The 13435-nt window shown below is 55.4% G+C and overlaps 1 protein-coding gene across 1 annotated transcript in view; it reads left to right on the forward strand.

The window, feature by feature from the left end:
- TMEM178B (transmembrane protein 178B) overlaps positions 1–13435 on the forward strand; it is a 415009-nt gene that overhangs the window by 119719 nt on the left and 281855 nt on the right. The window contains exon 2 of the mRNA XM_004608217.2: positions 7228–7341. Coding sequence (XP_004608274.1) covers positions 7228–7341 — 114 coding nt within the window. The remainder of the gene's footprint in view (positions 1–7227; positions 7342–13435) is intronic.

Genomic DNA, 13435 nt, shown 5'->3' on the forward strand with positions numbered 1-13435 from the left:
TGGCTGGGACCCTGCTCAGGCAGTGGTAGGGACACCAGGGCTATAGCTGGCCGTGCTCTGGGAGGCCATGTGGGAGCTGGGGTCCGACTCCGCCCTCGGGCATGCCGGGTTCTGGCTCTTTGAGCCCTCGCCCTAGCCCAGGTCATTCTTCAGAAATCATTCTTAAATTCTGTTGTCATTATTCCCTTTGTTCGGGGTCACCCCCGGTGGCCCTGTGCTCAGGGACCTGTGCTCCTGGTAGCGGTGTGGGACCATACACAGATCAGGTGGTCTCACACAGGGGCCCTGTTCGCCGAGCACCGTAACCTTTGTACTCTCTCGGGGTGATCCTTGATTTATTTATTTATTTATTTTTATTATAGGTATATTTTTGGCTTTTTGGGTCACACCCGTTGATGCTCAGGGGCCTGGCTCTGCACTCAGGAATTACTCCTGGCGGTGCCTGGAGGACCACATGGGATGCTCTGGATCGAACCCTGGGTCAGTTGCATGCAAGGCAAATGCCCTCCCCGCTGTGCTATGGCTCCAGCCGTGATCTTTTATTTATTTATTTATTTATTAATTATTATTATTATTATTTTTTCTTTTTGGGTCACACCCAGCAATGCACAGGGGTCACTCCTGGCTCATGCACTCAGGAATCACCCCTGGCGGTGCTCAGGGGACCATATGGGATGCTGGGATTTGAACCCAGGTCGGCCGAGTGCAAGGCAAACACCCTACCCGCTGTGCTATCACTCCAGCCCCCTTTTATTTATTTTTAAGAAGGAACGCTGGGATAAAGGAGACACCCAGGCTGGCAGGATGCTCCACTGCTCAGCCCCAGACGCTCTCTCTGAAGCCTGGTGATCAGAGAAGGTGGGCACGTGGAGGAGCCGGAAGCTGGCCAGGAAGAGCAGCAGCCTGGGGAGATGGTTCCATTCATTTCTTTCCCAAGTCCCGGGACACATAAGCCATGTTCATGCATCCATGGTTTTCTTTCTTTTTAAAATTAAAAAAATAATTTCATTGAGTCAACATGATAAAGTTACTCCTGATGGGTTTCGGGCATCCGGTGTTCTAACACCAACCCCTTCGCCAGGGTCTGCTCCCCCGCACCCCCCACCAGGGTCTCCACGGGCCCAGGGCCGCCTGTCTGCGGTGTCACCGCCCAGGCCACTGTCAGCCCCGCCACCCAGGAGAGCCGGAGCCGAGACTCGAGCTGTTCTGAGGAAGAGGCTGCAGGAGAGATAGGGAGGCGCAGTGGTGGGCTCAGGCTCGTCTGCTGGCTGGGGGCAGGAGTTTCCTCTGATCCTAAAGGCCCCCCCTCCACCCCAGTGGCTCAGCGCCTCGCTTTATCCCCCCGGGGACTGGCGCCCCGTGCTCTGTCTCAATGCCCTGGGGCCACGGTTGCCCTTCTCAGCTCGACCCTCTGGCTCCGGGCCCGGGCGGGCTGCCCGAGGGAGCACACAGGAGGGGAGACCCGCTGGGGGCTGGCTGGGGTGTGGCCAGGGTGTGGCAGGGGCGGCGGGATCGACTCAGTTCTGTCCACACAGCCCCAGGCTCCTCCACAGGCTTCACACAAACACGGGAGGGACGTTGGCCCGGCCCGGGGCTTTTGAGAAGGCAGCAGATGCCTGGCACCGACCCATCTGAGCCCGCCGCGGACCCCCCTAGGAGTGCTCCTCCCCCCTCCCCATAATGTGGCCGCTCTGCTCTGGGCCCACTGCCTGGACTGACCCTAGGGACTCAGGCACCAGCCAGACACCAGGAGTCTGACCTCACCAGCCACAGCCAGGCGAGAAACTGCTCTTTGCAAGAAGGAGGGCTTGGGGGGTCCAAAGGAATCTGGGTGAGGCTGCACGTCAGCACTGTGCGTGCGTGCGTGCGTGCGTGCGTGTGTGTGTGTGTGTGTGTGTGTGTGTGTGTGTGTGTGTGTTGGGGGGGCATCACGGTGTCCACGAAAACCTCTGCATGATGGTCAGTAATTGAACCTTTTACACGTCACTCTCCTAGGTCTGGGGAGACAGCGGGGAGGGCCTTTGCTGTGCATGCGACGGATGTGAGTGTCAGTTCCTGGCACCACACATGGTCCCCTGTGCCCCGCCACCCCCCCACACACCCAGAAGTAATTCCTGAGTGCAGAGACAAGAGTAAGTCCTGAGCATTGCTGTGTGTGACCCTAATACCAAAAACAAGGAAGGAAAAAAATTTGGGTGTTTGCCTTGCACGTATGTGGCTAACCTGTGTTCGACCCTCGGCTCTCCATGTGGTCCCTGAGCACTGCCAGAAGTATTGATTTCTGAGTACAGAGACAGGAGTTACACCAGAGCACCCTCAGATGTGGCCCCCAAACAAAAAAACAAAAACAAAACAAACCAAACAAAAAGCTATATCAGCCTCTTCCAGAAACTTCCACCACCATATACCACCATATACTCAGAGGTTCCCACTTCACCTTTCAAGTGAGAAGTGCCCAACCCGCCATCCTGACTTCCTCCTGTCAGCACCCAGCAAAGCCGTGAGGTTTGCCTTTGCAGGTAAACCTGTGCCCCCCATGGCGGGGGAGGAAGGGGGGCGCGGTCCATGTGGTGAGGGGGCCTTCAGCATGTAGCTTGCGGTCATACATTCGCATACACAGGTGGAGAAAGCCATTTCACAAGAACCGGAGGACTGGGACATTTTTACAAGAGCAGGATGGTTAGCCAACAGGAACAGACAGATCAGCCGCCTGGATATCTACTGTTATCTCCCCTAGTTGCCCTGGGTGCCACTAATTACTTCTAGTTTTACCTTAAGGCCATGACGCAAGTTAGATTGAAGCCTAAGCACACAGAAGCGCTGTGGAGTTACAATAAAGGAGCTTTTGCTTTTGCTCTGTGTGTGTGCGTGTGTGCATGTGTGTGTTTGTCTCCCCTCTCCCTATCACTCTCGCACCCTCTCCTCGTGAACCCCGTTATCCAGTTTTGTGGGACAGGACAGGTCCATGGGACCTTCCTGCTGCCCACAGCCCTCTGACCAGAAACCTCTGATGTTGACTGCCCAGGCGAGGAGGGTGGGGAAGGAAGGGGGGTTGGGAATCTCGCGTGCACCTGCCTTAACCGTTTCAGTGCTGCCCTTTGGGGTTGTTTCAGGCAGCGTTAGCCTGGGTGCCTGGGAGAATAACGTCTCAGCGCAGGGTGAACTATCTATTGGAAGAATTCAAGCCCCTGCAGGGGAGATGCATGTAGCCAGGGTGGGGCAGGGGAACCAGCTCTGCCTCTGGACCACTCAGAAGCCCCCTACAGGGCCAAGGAAATCCCAGGCTCTAAATGCACCCACATCAGGAGCCGGGACTTGAGGCCGGGCAGGAGAGAGAATGCCAAGAATTCAGTGTTTGTGCTACATCTGCCACCCCCGCCCCCCCCGCCCTGGTGCCCTGGCTCCCACACTGTCCCCACGCGTCCACTGTAAGCCAGAGCCCGGCTGTCCCGGCCTCCTCGCAGGACTGCTGCGAGAATCACCGTTTATTCATTTTTAGGAAGGAAGGTAAATACATTTAGACTTTTTTTTATGTAAGATCACTCTCTGGCAGTGATTTCTCCAGCAGGCTCCAGTGGGCCCGGCGAAACTGGCATAGACGGCGGGTGGGGGCCCAGGGGGTCCCGGGGAGAAAGCTGGAGACAGGCGTGCGTCTGTGTCCCGGTGTCAGCGCTGGCCGCTGCTGCTCCTCTGCCCTCCCCAGGTCTCAAGCAGCTCAGGACGACAGTGACCAGGCCGTGTCCCCAGCACTGCTTCTCATTCTGCTCTCACACTGACGGCGCCACTTGATCCAGCGGCAATTCCAGTGGCTTTGCTCAGGGACCCGCCTGACATGCAGGAGGGGACAGGGCTGAGCGAGGGGTCCTGCCCCCGGCGCCACCCTGCTGCGTCCCCTCCTGCTGCGAGGCAGGATGGGGAAGGTGGGTTGGACGGCTGCAGGGAGGCCCTGGGCTTTTGTGCTGCTGTCCCGGGGTGGGGGTGGGGGGCCCTCTGTGTGGTTGGCTGTGGGGGAGCCACATTCTGGGCACACGGAGCTGGTGCCCAGATGGTGCCTGTGTCTACCGGAGCCCGGCGTGCTGACAGGACCTGCACACACACACATAAATATTTTGCCTTCCGTCGGAGGCAATATTTGAGTCTCTGGGATTTAATTGCTGTCAAAACCGTGATGTGTTCCCCCGCCCCCACCCCCTGCCCAAAGCAAAGTGAATAGTGAGGGTCTCCAGCCCGGCTGCTCCCCCTCCCCCCTCCTCAGGCTGTCTGGCCACCTGCTGTCCCTGTCCCTTCCGTCAGCAACTTGCTCTTGGCCCGAGACAAGTGTCTCCTTCCCTCCTGGACCAGGCAGGCTGTGCTGAGGGACGAAGCCACAGGCCCCGGCAGTGAGGACGGAATCTGGGGCTTTGGTCCTTGAGGTAGGGGGAGTTCGATCCAGAGCCCGGGCTCCAGGCCCCGGGACCAGCCTGACCCTCACCAGCGAGGTCTTATTCTGAGTCTCTGGCAGGCTCCAGGGGGGTGTGGCCGCAGTTTGAAACTAGCAGTGCCAGCTTCATGCAAACTTAGGCAGAGGCAGCCCCACCCCCCCGACTCGGCAGGGGCACCCCACACCCGTCCAGACATAGCACTTGACGAACAGCAGCAGGATTTGGCTCCCAGGATCTCTTTGTGCAGACCACAACCCGCCCAACTGGCCATGTCCAACATCAAGGGTCAGCGGGCCATTGGCATCCTTGTTTCAACTCTTGACCTCTCCGTCTTTTTCCTTCTCTCTACTTCCTGACCCCAACTCCTTCGTTCCTTCTGTAGTTGCCCGTTGGCTTATCATGACAGGCTGTAGTGAGACTTTTCTCAGCTCTCTGAATTATTATATCCTAGTTTGTCTCAATTAGTTAATTTTGTGCTTTGGCTACAGCTGGTGGTGCCCAGGGCTCGTTCCTGGCTCTGTGCTCAGGGATCACTCCTGGTAGAGGATCCTGTGGTGTGCTGGGGAGTCCAGCCTGGGCTGGCCATGGGCAAGGCAAGTGCTTGAGCCACTGTTGATGGCTCCAGCCTATCTCGATCACTTGATCACACATACCCAGAGGGGCAGATGGGTCCTTGACAACTGGGCACTTCCTGGGTTGGTACCGTCCCGTGCTGGGGCCGGGGTAGCTGAGCTGAAGGAATCTGACAGTTCCTGCCCTTGAGAAACTCCTGATCCAGTGGAGGATTGTGGCATGCCAGTAGCTCAGTGACATCCCCTTGGCGTGCGTGCTAGGGGGCGCAGGGGCGAGGGGCCGCCTGGACGGGCTGTCTCCTAGATGCTGGGAAGGCTGGGCTGCCCAGGCCTGCCCTGAGGATGGTGGGTGTGGGATGGGTGCAAAAGGGCCTAAGGGCTGGGGAGAAGAGTTGGACGGGCAGCTTTGAGCCAGATAAGAAGGGCCACAGGCTGGGCTCTGGCCAGTGATGGGGGAAGAAAGAGCCGGCTTGGGGTGCACTAGGATATTTTGCCTAAGAAGAGGGTCTTTTGGGCTGGAAGGAAGCTAGTGACAGACTCTGAGCTGGTTGGTGACAGGTTAACTTTTCCTTCCTGGAGCACTCTCTCAGCAGTGGAGCACTCCCTAAGCAGTGGAGCACTTCCTGGAGCACTCCCTCCGCAGTGTTCAAGGTGGCCTGCTGGAGGAAGATACTGGGGCCCTTCTTGGACTTGCCTCTGGGCGCTGTGCTTGCTCTGGGTTCCAGCCCGGGTTCGAGCTGGGGCTGTCAGTATGCAAGGCAAGCAGCTTACCTGCGATCCTGTCTTTGGCTCGCAAAACCAGGTTTTAAACTTCTTCCCCGATACCCCGATTTCTTTAACAGTCGCTCCCTTTGGATTCTTCGCAATGCGCTGACTCTGAGTTTTCATAGCCTCAGCTAAGCAAGGGGCGTCGTCGGCTGTCTGTAGGAGGCCGGGTCACAGGGAGGATGCCGGGGCTTGCCTTTAGGAATTTGCAAACGTGTGGATTTATGACAGTTCTGTCTCCACAGGAGGCAAATTCTCTGACCTAAGGGTGCAGTAAAATCACTCGAAAAGCTGATCAAAAATCTAGAGACAAGGGGCTGGAGCGATAGCATAGCGGGTAGGGCGTTTGCCTTGCACGCGGCCAACCCGGGTTCGAATCCCAGCATCCTATATGGTCCCCTGAGCACCGCCAGGAGTAATTCCTGAGTGCAAAGCCAGGAGTAACCCCTGTGCATCGCCGGGTGTGACCAAAAAAGCAAAAAAAAAAAAAAAATCCAGAGACAAGAGCCAGAATAAAACTCTGTGGTAGTACCCAGAACTCGCGTGTGTGAGACCCTGGGTTTGATCCCTGGACCCCCGCGACTCTCTGCCCATAATAAAATTCAGGTGATAGGATCTGCCTCTGGTTGGCCTGAGAAGATGCCCTCCCAGCAGGGTGGCACGGGGTGCAGGAGCCTGGGCGCTAGAGCTGGTCAGTGTTAGAGGGCTGAGCTTTGATCAAGGGACTCACCAACTTAAACGGGGTTACCGGCAGCTTCTCCACCACAGTGCTCTCTGATCGAGGCTTGGATGTGTGGAAGGATTCGTGGCCTCACTCCCTCTCGGACCGCTGGGAAGAGAGTGGATCAGAGACAGGGGGACGTGGGTGCCGGTGTGTGTGGGGGCGGGATGTTCCAGGGGACACGGTACCCCAGGAGCACACGGAAGGCAGCGTGGCCCAAGGCGGAGTCCCCCACTGGACTGGGGTGAACATGGCTCTGTGTGTGTTCTGGGACGCCAAGCGTGCCCCCTGCATGAAAGCTGACTGTCTTCCAGGGTACTGTGTTTAATTGGGGGCCACACGTGGCAGTGCCCAGGGCTTATTCCTGGTGGAGCTTCGGAGAGCGTTTGTGGTTCCCCGGGATCAAACCCAGGTCTTGCAGCACAGAGCCAGGAGTAAGCCCTGAGTAGGGCTAGGGCTAGAGCCTGAACAACCTCCAAACAAACAAACAAAGACCCAGCCGTGATGGCCTTCAGGTCCCACCGAGCCGCTCCCTTCCCAGCAAGCCGCTCTGCCCCACAGGCTCTTCCCTCCGAAGGGGCCGTGCCCGGCTCCCAGGGAGAGACAAGGCACTGGGTGCTTCACCGCCTCTCTTTGCATTGCTCATGGTTATGTGGGGCAGTGTATGGCCCTGGCCCAGCAAGTGGGGCCCCGACCCCCGCAGTGTGGTGGCTGCCCGCTGACCTCCGGCCTCCTCTCTCTTTGCCAGGAGAAATCGAGCGATGCACGTACATCAAGTACCACTACTCCTCAGCCACCATCCCCAGGAACCTCACGTTCAACATCACGAAGACCATCCGCCAGGACGAGTGGCACGCACTGCGTGAGTACCCCGCTTTTCTTTTTGGGGGGGACCTTGGCCTATGGAGGACCATGACGATAGGGCCGTCCATCCCGACGGCCTGCCCTGTCTACTGAGCAAGGGCTCAGACCTCAGTGACATGGGGACATTTCCTCATGGTTGGGTCAGAACCCACCCGGCTGGTTTCCTAGATTTAGGGCATTAGCTTCCAGGATGAAGCTCAGGAAACAGCCCATTGGGCAAACACCCAGGGCAGAAGACAGTCTTAGGGTCTTGCTGTGCCACCTGGCCCTGAACCAGCTGCTCCTGGGGCTTAGTGCCTGGTGGCCTCTGACACAGGAAGGGTGTTTGTGGTAACCTGACCCCCCCCATCCCCACCCCACCCGATGCCAGACCTGCACTACTTCACCAAGACTGAGAGCAGCCTGCATGGGCCTTTGCGCTGGGGGTCTACTCGGGAAGGATGGGCTCCCTCACTCACCTGTATCCACTTGTCTTAGCTGCACAGGCTCCTGTGGGTTGGGGGCGTCCCGGGATTCAGGGAGCTGATGACCAGGGTCAGCTGACTGGACGTACCTGCATGCGTGTCTAGGGTGGGGCAGGGTGGGGGAAACATGATCTTCCTGTTGGCTAGATGTCTTCACTGCATTTCTCTTCTTTTCCTCTCTTTCTATTCTTTGCACATAATGTCACATGGTTTGGATTCAATTTATATTCATACGGGAAAATCACTTTAGGTTCATATAAAGGCCTTTGGGTGTTTTAGAGGGGGCGTCTCCCGGGCTTTGGGGGGGGGCGCTGGAGGGCTGTCTTGGCAATACTCAGCCAAGGATGCAGTGCTGCTTGGGCCTTGCAGTTCTGGGCACCAGAGTGATGCCTCAGGGGGCTGAGTACCACGTGGTACCCAGTACCACGCCCGGCAGTGCGGGGTGGGGGGGGAGCGGGGGAGGGCCATGGAGCCAGAGCTGGCCGCTGTTTGCAAGGTATATGCATAGGTGCCCCTCTCCCCAGTGCTCTCTGCCTGGCTCTGGGCCTTTGATCTAATTTTATTCTTATGGTAGCAGAACCCAGGCCTCCTCCCTGTGAGGCACGTGTGTCCCCTGCTCTTTCACTGTTGGTTGGTGACAAGGATCCAGTGTGGGTGACTGGTGCAGAAGGCTGCTCGGAGCTCTCTCTCTCTCTCTCTCTCTCTCTCTCTCTTGCTTTTTGGGTCACACCCGGCAATGCACAGGGGTTACTCCTGGCTCTGCACTCAGGAATTACTCCTGGCGGTGTTCAGGGGACTATATGGGATGCTGGGAATTGAACCCTGGTCAGCCGTGCACAAGGCAAACGCCCTACCCGCTGTGCTATCTCTCCAGCCCCTGCTCCACAATTTGGTTCTGATCAAACCACCAGCATGAGGGGTGGTGACAGAGCTGATTCGTCACGTGTCAGACTCAGGAAGAAGCTTGGGCCAGGGGTTCTGGGTGGCCTGACATGCCCAGGACGATGGCGCAGGGATGGGAAGGCCTTAGCCACAGCGTCGCTCTCTGTGGCGTGCTCGTTGCTTGGGCCCCCGGGGGACTCTGGCACAGAGAGCTGATGGCCGGGAGTAGCCCAGGCCAGGCTCTGAGCTGAGCATGCTGCGTATTTCATTTATTTTGCGGGGGCAGGGAGGGGGGTTCTGCGGGAGAGCTCGGGGGTCCCAGCACCACGTCCCGCAATGCTCGGTGCCCCTGGGCACATCTCAGGCCTGTGCTCCAGCCCTTTGCGCCTTCTCCCTGCCCCTGACCCCCGGCCTTTGTGCTTCAAGTGTTCCAGGGGATCCATTTCCTTCTGTTTTGGGAAAGATGCTCCAGACCCCTCCTATCACATGGCCTTGCGATGGTTGCTTATGGCCCGCGGTGAGATAGTCCAGGTGGGGGCTGTGCCACAGGGCCTCAGAGGGAAGCTCACCACAACTGATGAGCTTTGTGAATTAAGCACTCAGACATCCCTTACGTCTGGGGGATGGCGAGGGGGCCTCAACAGAATCAAAGAAGAAAAAAATCTGTCGACACGGCAGCTTTGGTTCTGACCCGCTCAAGTCAACCTGTTGGTGAGTTTCTCTCCGGATCAGATGTCGAGCAGAGATCAAGACCACCGGGAGCTCTAAGGGGGGCTCCGGGAGGGGAGATGCATTCACAAAGCAAATAATTGCAAGGAAATGTGATCATTACCACAGGGGGCAATCACTTCAGTGAGGATACTTTGTGAAAGTTTCCCAGCCAGCAGAATGAGCTCTGTTCAGGGCAGCCTGCTAGTTCTCTTCTTGCACCACCCCCGGGGAGGTCTCTGGGATTCACACGGAGGGCTCACCGAATCTCTGAAGCAGGGTCACAGGGCATCAGCAGAGAGCTGACCCCAAGCCTGGCAGGGTCTTCTGCATGCCTGGGGCCTCCCTCCTAATTCCCAAACACGAGTGCTATTAGAGCCCACAAAATCCAGGGAGCACTTAGAGCAATGCAGTGGGGTGCTAGTGTGATACTATTATTTTGGGGTGTGTGTACATTATAGGGTGCTCAAGGTTCCTTCCTTCTTTCCTTTCTTTCTTTCTTTCTTTCTTTCTTTCTTTCTTTCTTTCTTTCTTTCTTTCTTTCTTTCTTTCTTTCTTTCTTCCTTCCTTCCTTCCTTCCTTCCTTCCTTCCTTCCTTCCTTCCTTCCTTCCTTCCTTCCTTCCTTCCTTCCTTCCTTCCTTCCTTCCTTCCTTCCTTCCTTCCTTCCTTCCTTCCTTTCTTTCTTTCTTTCTTTCTTTCTTTCTTTCTTTCTTTCTTTCTTTCTTTCTCATACCCAGTGATGCTCAGGGGTTACTCCTGGCTCCGGGACCATATGGGATGCCGGGGATCGAACCCAGGTTGGCCATGTGCAAAGCAAATGCCCTACCCACTGAGCTATCACTCTGGCTTCAAGGTTCGTTTCTGAGCATGCTCAGGAGTCACTCTTGGTGGTGCTCCAGGGTCTATATGAAGTGTTGGGGGCCAAACCAGGGCTGGTTGCATGTAAAGCAAGTACTTTCCCTTGTACTATACTCCAGCCCCCAGATCTGTTCTTTTTTTTTTTTTTTTTGGCCACACCCAGAGATCCTCAGGTTTTATTACTGCTCTGCACTCAGGGATCACTCCTGGTGGGTGCGGGACTATATGGGATGCTGGGAATTGAACCTCGGTCAGTCACATGGAAGTCGAATGCCTTTGCTGCTGTACTATCACTGTGGCCCCATCACATTTTTTGTTTGTTTTTGTTTTGACGCCACACCTGGCTGTGCCTTCAGGGATCACTCCTGGCAGTGCTAGGGGGACCAACCAGGGTGCCAGAGATTGCATCTGGGTTGTCCATGAGCAAGGTAAGGGCCCTACCCTGTGTTCTATCCCTCCACCCCGCTAGATCTGTTCACAGCTGATAAAAAGCCAAGGTTTCAGAAACTCCATGGCAGGTAAGTGGGATGCCCTTTGGTGAAGACTCATGTGCTGCTTTCACAGAATGACACAGAAAATGTTTTCATTGTCAACTTTGTCTAATACTGCTGGTGTTGGGTGAAAGTAAGCACATCAGCCCCTTGGGGAATAAAGTAGAAATGGACTTTTGGGGTTTGTTTCTGTTCTGGGCCACACATGGTGGTGTTCAGGGCTAACTCCTGGCTATGCACTCAAGGGTCACTCCTGGTGGGGTTCAGGGAGCCCTACGGTGTGCCAGGATCAAATCCAGGTGGGCTGCATGTAAGACAAGCACCTTACCTGCTGTCCTGTCGCTCCAGCCCTAAAGTAGAAACAGATTTGCAAACTGTAATGTTAATCTTGGGAAATGAAAACACATCAGGCTGATTACTTGGCAGTGTTGTACTGATTCGGCCCGGCACTGGAGTCTTAAGTGAGTGTGTTTGATATGCGATTGGGGGTCATTTTACAATTGAACCCTAACACCTATGTCCTGTAATTTTTTCAGTAGATGCTTTTTGCCAAGGAAGAAATTTAATCCCCCTCCCTGAAACGACTTCTAGAAAATAGTTTGGATTTCTGTAAAACTTAAGTTGCGACTTTTCATAAAAAAATTGCAATAGCTCCCTACCGTGTTGGGATTTTTTTTTCTTAAGAAAAACCCAATTTGGGTTCCAGAGAGATATTATATTAGAACTTGCTTTGCATGCACCAACTGGAGTTCAATCTCCGACACCCCAGATGGTCCCCTGAGCGCCGCCAGGAGTGATTCCTGAGTGTAGAGCCAGGAGCAAGCTCTGAGCATCACCAGGTGTGGCCCCCAAATAAACAATCCCAGTTTGGTTTAAAGTTGTGTGGTGTGTTTGAACAGTTGCTGCAGCGAGGGAGGGGGGTTTAGCAGGCTGAGAAGACCTCTGAGGCCCTGCGTGGCATCTGTCCAGCCCCTGGGTGCTCTGCCCACCCGGCTGCGCCTCGTGTCCCGCCCAGGACTGGAACTGGGTGTCTGGTCGCCCCTGGACGGTGGGGCTGGAGTGGCCGGCTGGGTGTCGGCTGGCGCTCAGAGGCCTCGGGAGTGGCTCTGCTCCCCCCGGAACAGCTCCAGACCTTTACACACTCCAGGGATGTGGGTTGGAGGGTGCGGTGCCTGCTGGGAGAATTCAGTGTCCTTAAGAGCCCCTGAGGGTGCCCTGCAGGTGCTTCCTCTGCTCTCCCTGCACCCATGGACTCACCTGGGGCCTGGGTGCTGCTGGGGGCTCCTGCCAGGGAGAAGCAGGCGGCCAGGTGTGTAGCTGTCTGGAGAGGCAGCCAGAAGGAGCTGCCGTGTGTGGGCTGGGCACGTCCCCCTGGGCCCCCAGAGGCCTCCAGAGGTGCGGAAGGTGCCCCTTTATCTTTGACCGGCTTGCAGACAAACACCCAGCCTCTGAGCCCCAATTTCCTTGCTCATGGCTGATTCCCACTGGCCATGGGCAGTGGAGAGGGTGCCCTGCTTTTTGCCATTTGATTCTCTCCAGTACATTTCTGGAGGCTGAGAGCCAAGAAAGTCAGAGTTTTTATTTTTTTTTCCCAAAGCTTCCGTCTGTTACGACTGGAAGTTCAGCTAATTAGATCAGATGGTCACATGGCACACTTCCAGCTGGCCAGGGAGGGGACGAGATGGCTTCATCCTGCACCCTGCGCCCTGCACTTTCTGAGGCCACTGGCCCAATCTCACACACACACACACACACACACACACACACCCACACACCCTTACACATGCAAACTCACTCTCATCCTTACACAACAAGCACGCATTTGTACACACACAAAACTCATGTACACACATACTGTTTACACACATGCATGTACACACCCTTATAGGCTTGTTCACACACACATGCACACACTCACAAACATGCACACATGCACATTTACACGCACGCACACACACACACACAAGCTCTGAAGAGCAGATGGAGAAGGATTAGATGGCAGAGAGTGCGGGAGGAGAGGCATGGGGCTGGGGGACAGGGTTTGGGGCTGGGGGACAGAGGTAAAGACAGACACGTTGGGGTGAGCAGAGATATGTTATTTTATTAATTATTTTTTTGCTTTTTAATTTTTTTGTTTTTTAAAATGTTTTTATTCTTTTAACAGTGAATCACTGTGAGGTACAGTTACATATTTACAAACTTTTGTGTCTGAGTTTCAGTCATACAACGATCGAGTACCCATCCCTCCACCAGTGCCCATTCTCCGCCACTGATGATCCTAGTATCCCTTCTACCACCCACATCCCATCTCCCCCACCCTCACCCCGCCTCTGTGGCAGGGCATTCCCTTTTGCTTTCTCTTTTGGGTGTTGTGGTTTGCAATAGAGGCATTGAATGGCCATTGTGTTCTGTCTATAGTCTACATTTGGCACCTATCTCCTAACCAGAGCAGATACTCCAAACACCCTTTACTTGGCGTTCCCTTCCCTACCTGAGCTGTCTTTCCCCCCAGCATGGGAGGCCAGCTTCCAAGCCATGGGGCAAACCTCCTGGTTCTTATTTCTACTATTCTTGGATGTTGGTCTCCTATACTGTTACTTTATATTCCATAGATGAGTGCAATGTTTCTATGTCTATCCCTCTCTTTCTGACTGATTTCACTTAACATGATACTTTCCATGTTGATAC

The sequence above is a fragment of the Sorex araneus genome, chromosome 1, assembly GCF_027595985.1.
Source record: "Sorex araneus isolate mSorAra2 chromosome 1, mSorAra2.pri, whole genome shotgun sequence".
Lineage (NCBI taxonomy): Eukaryota > Metazoa > Chordata > Mammalia > Eulipotyphla > Soricidae > Sorex > Sorex araneus.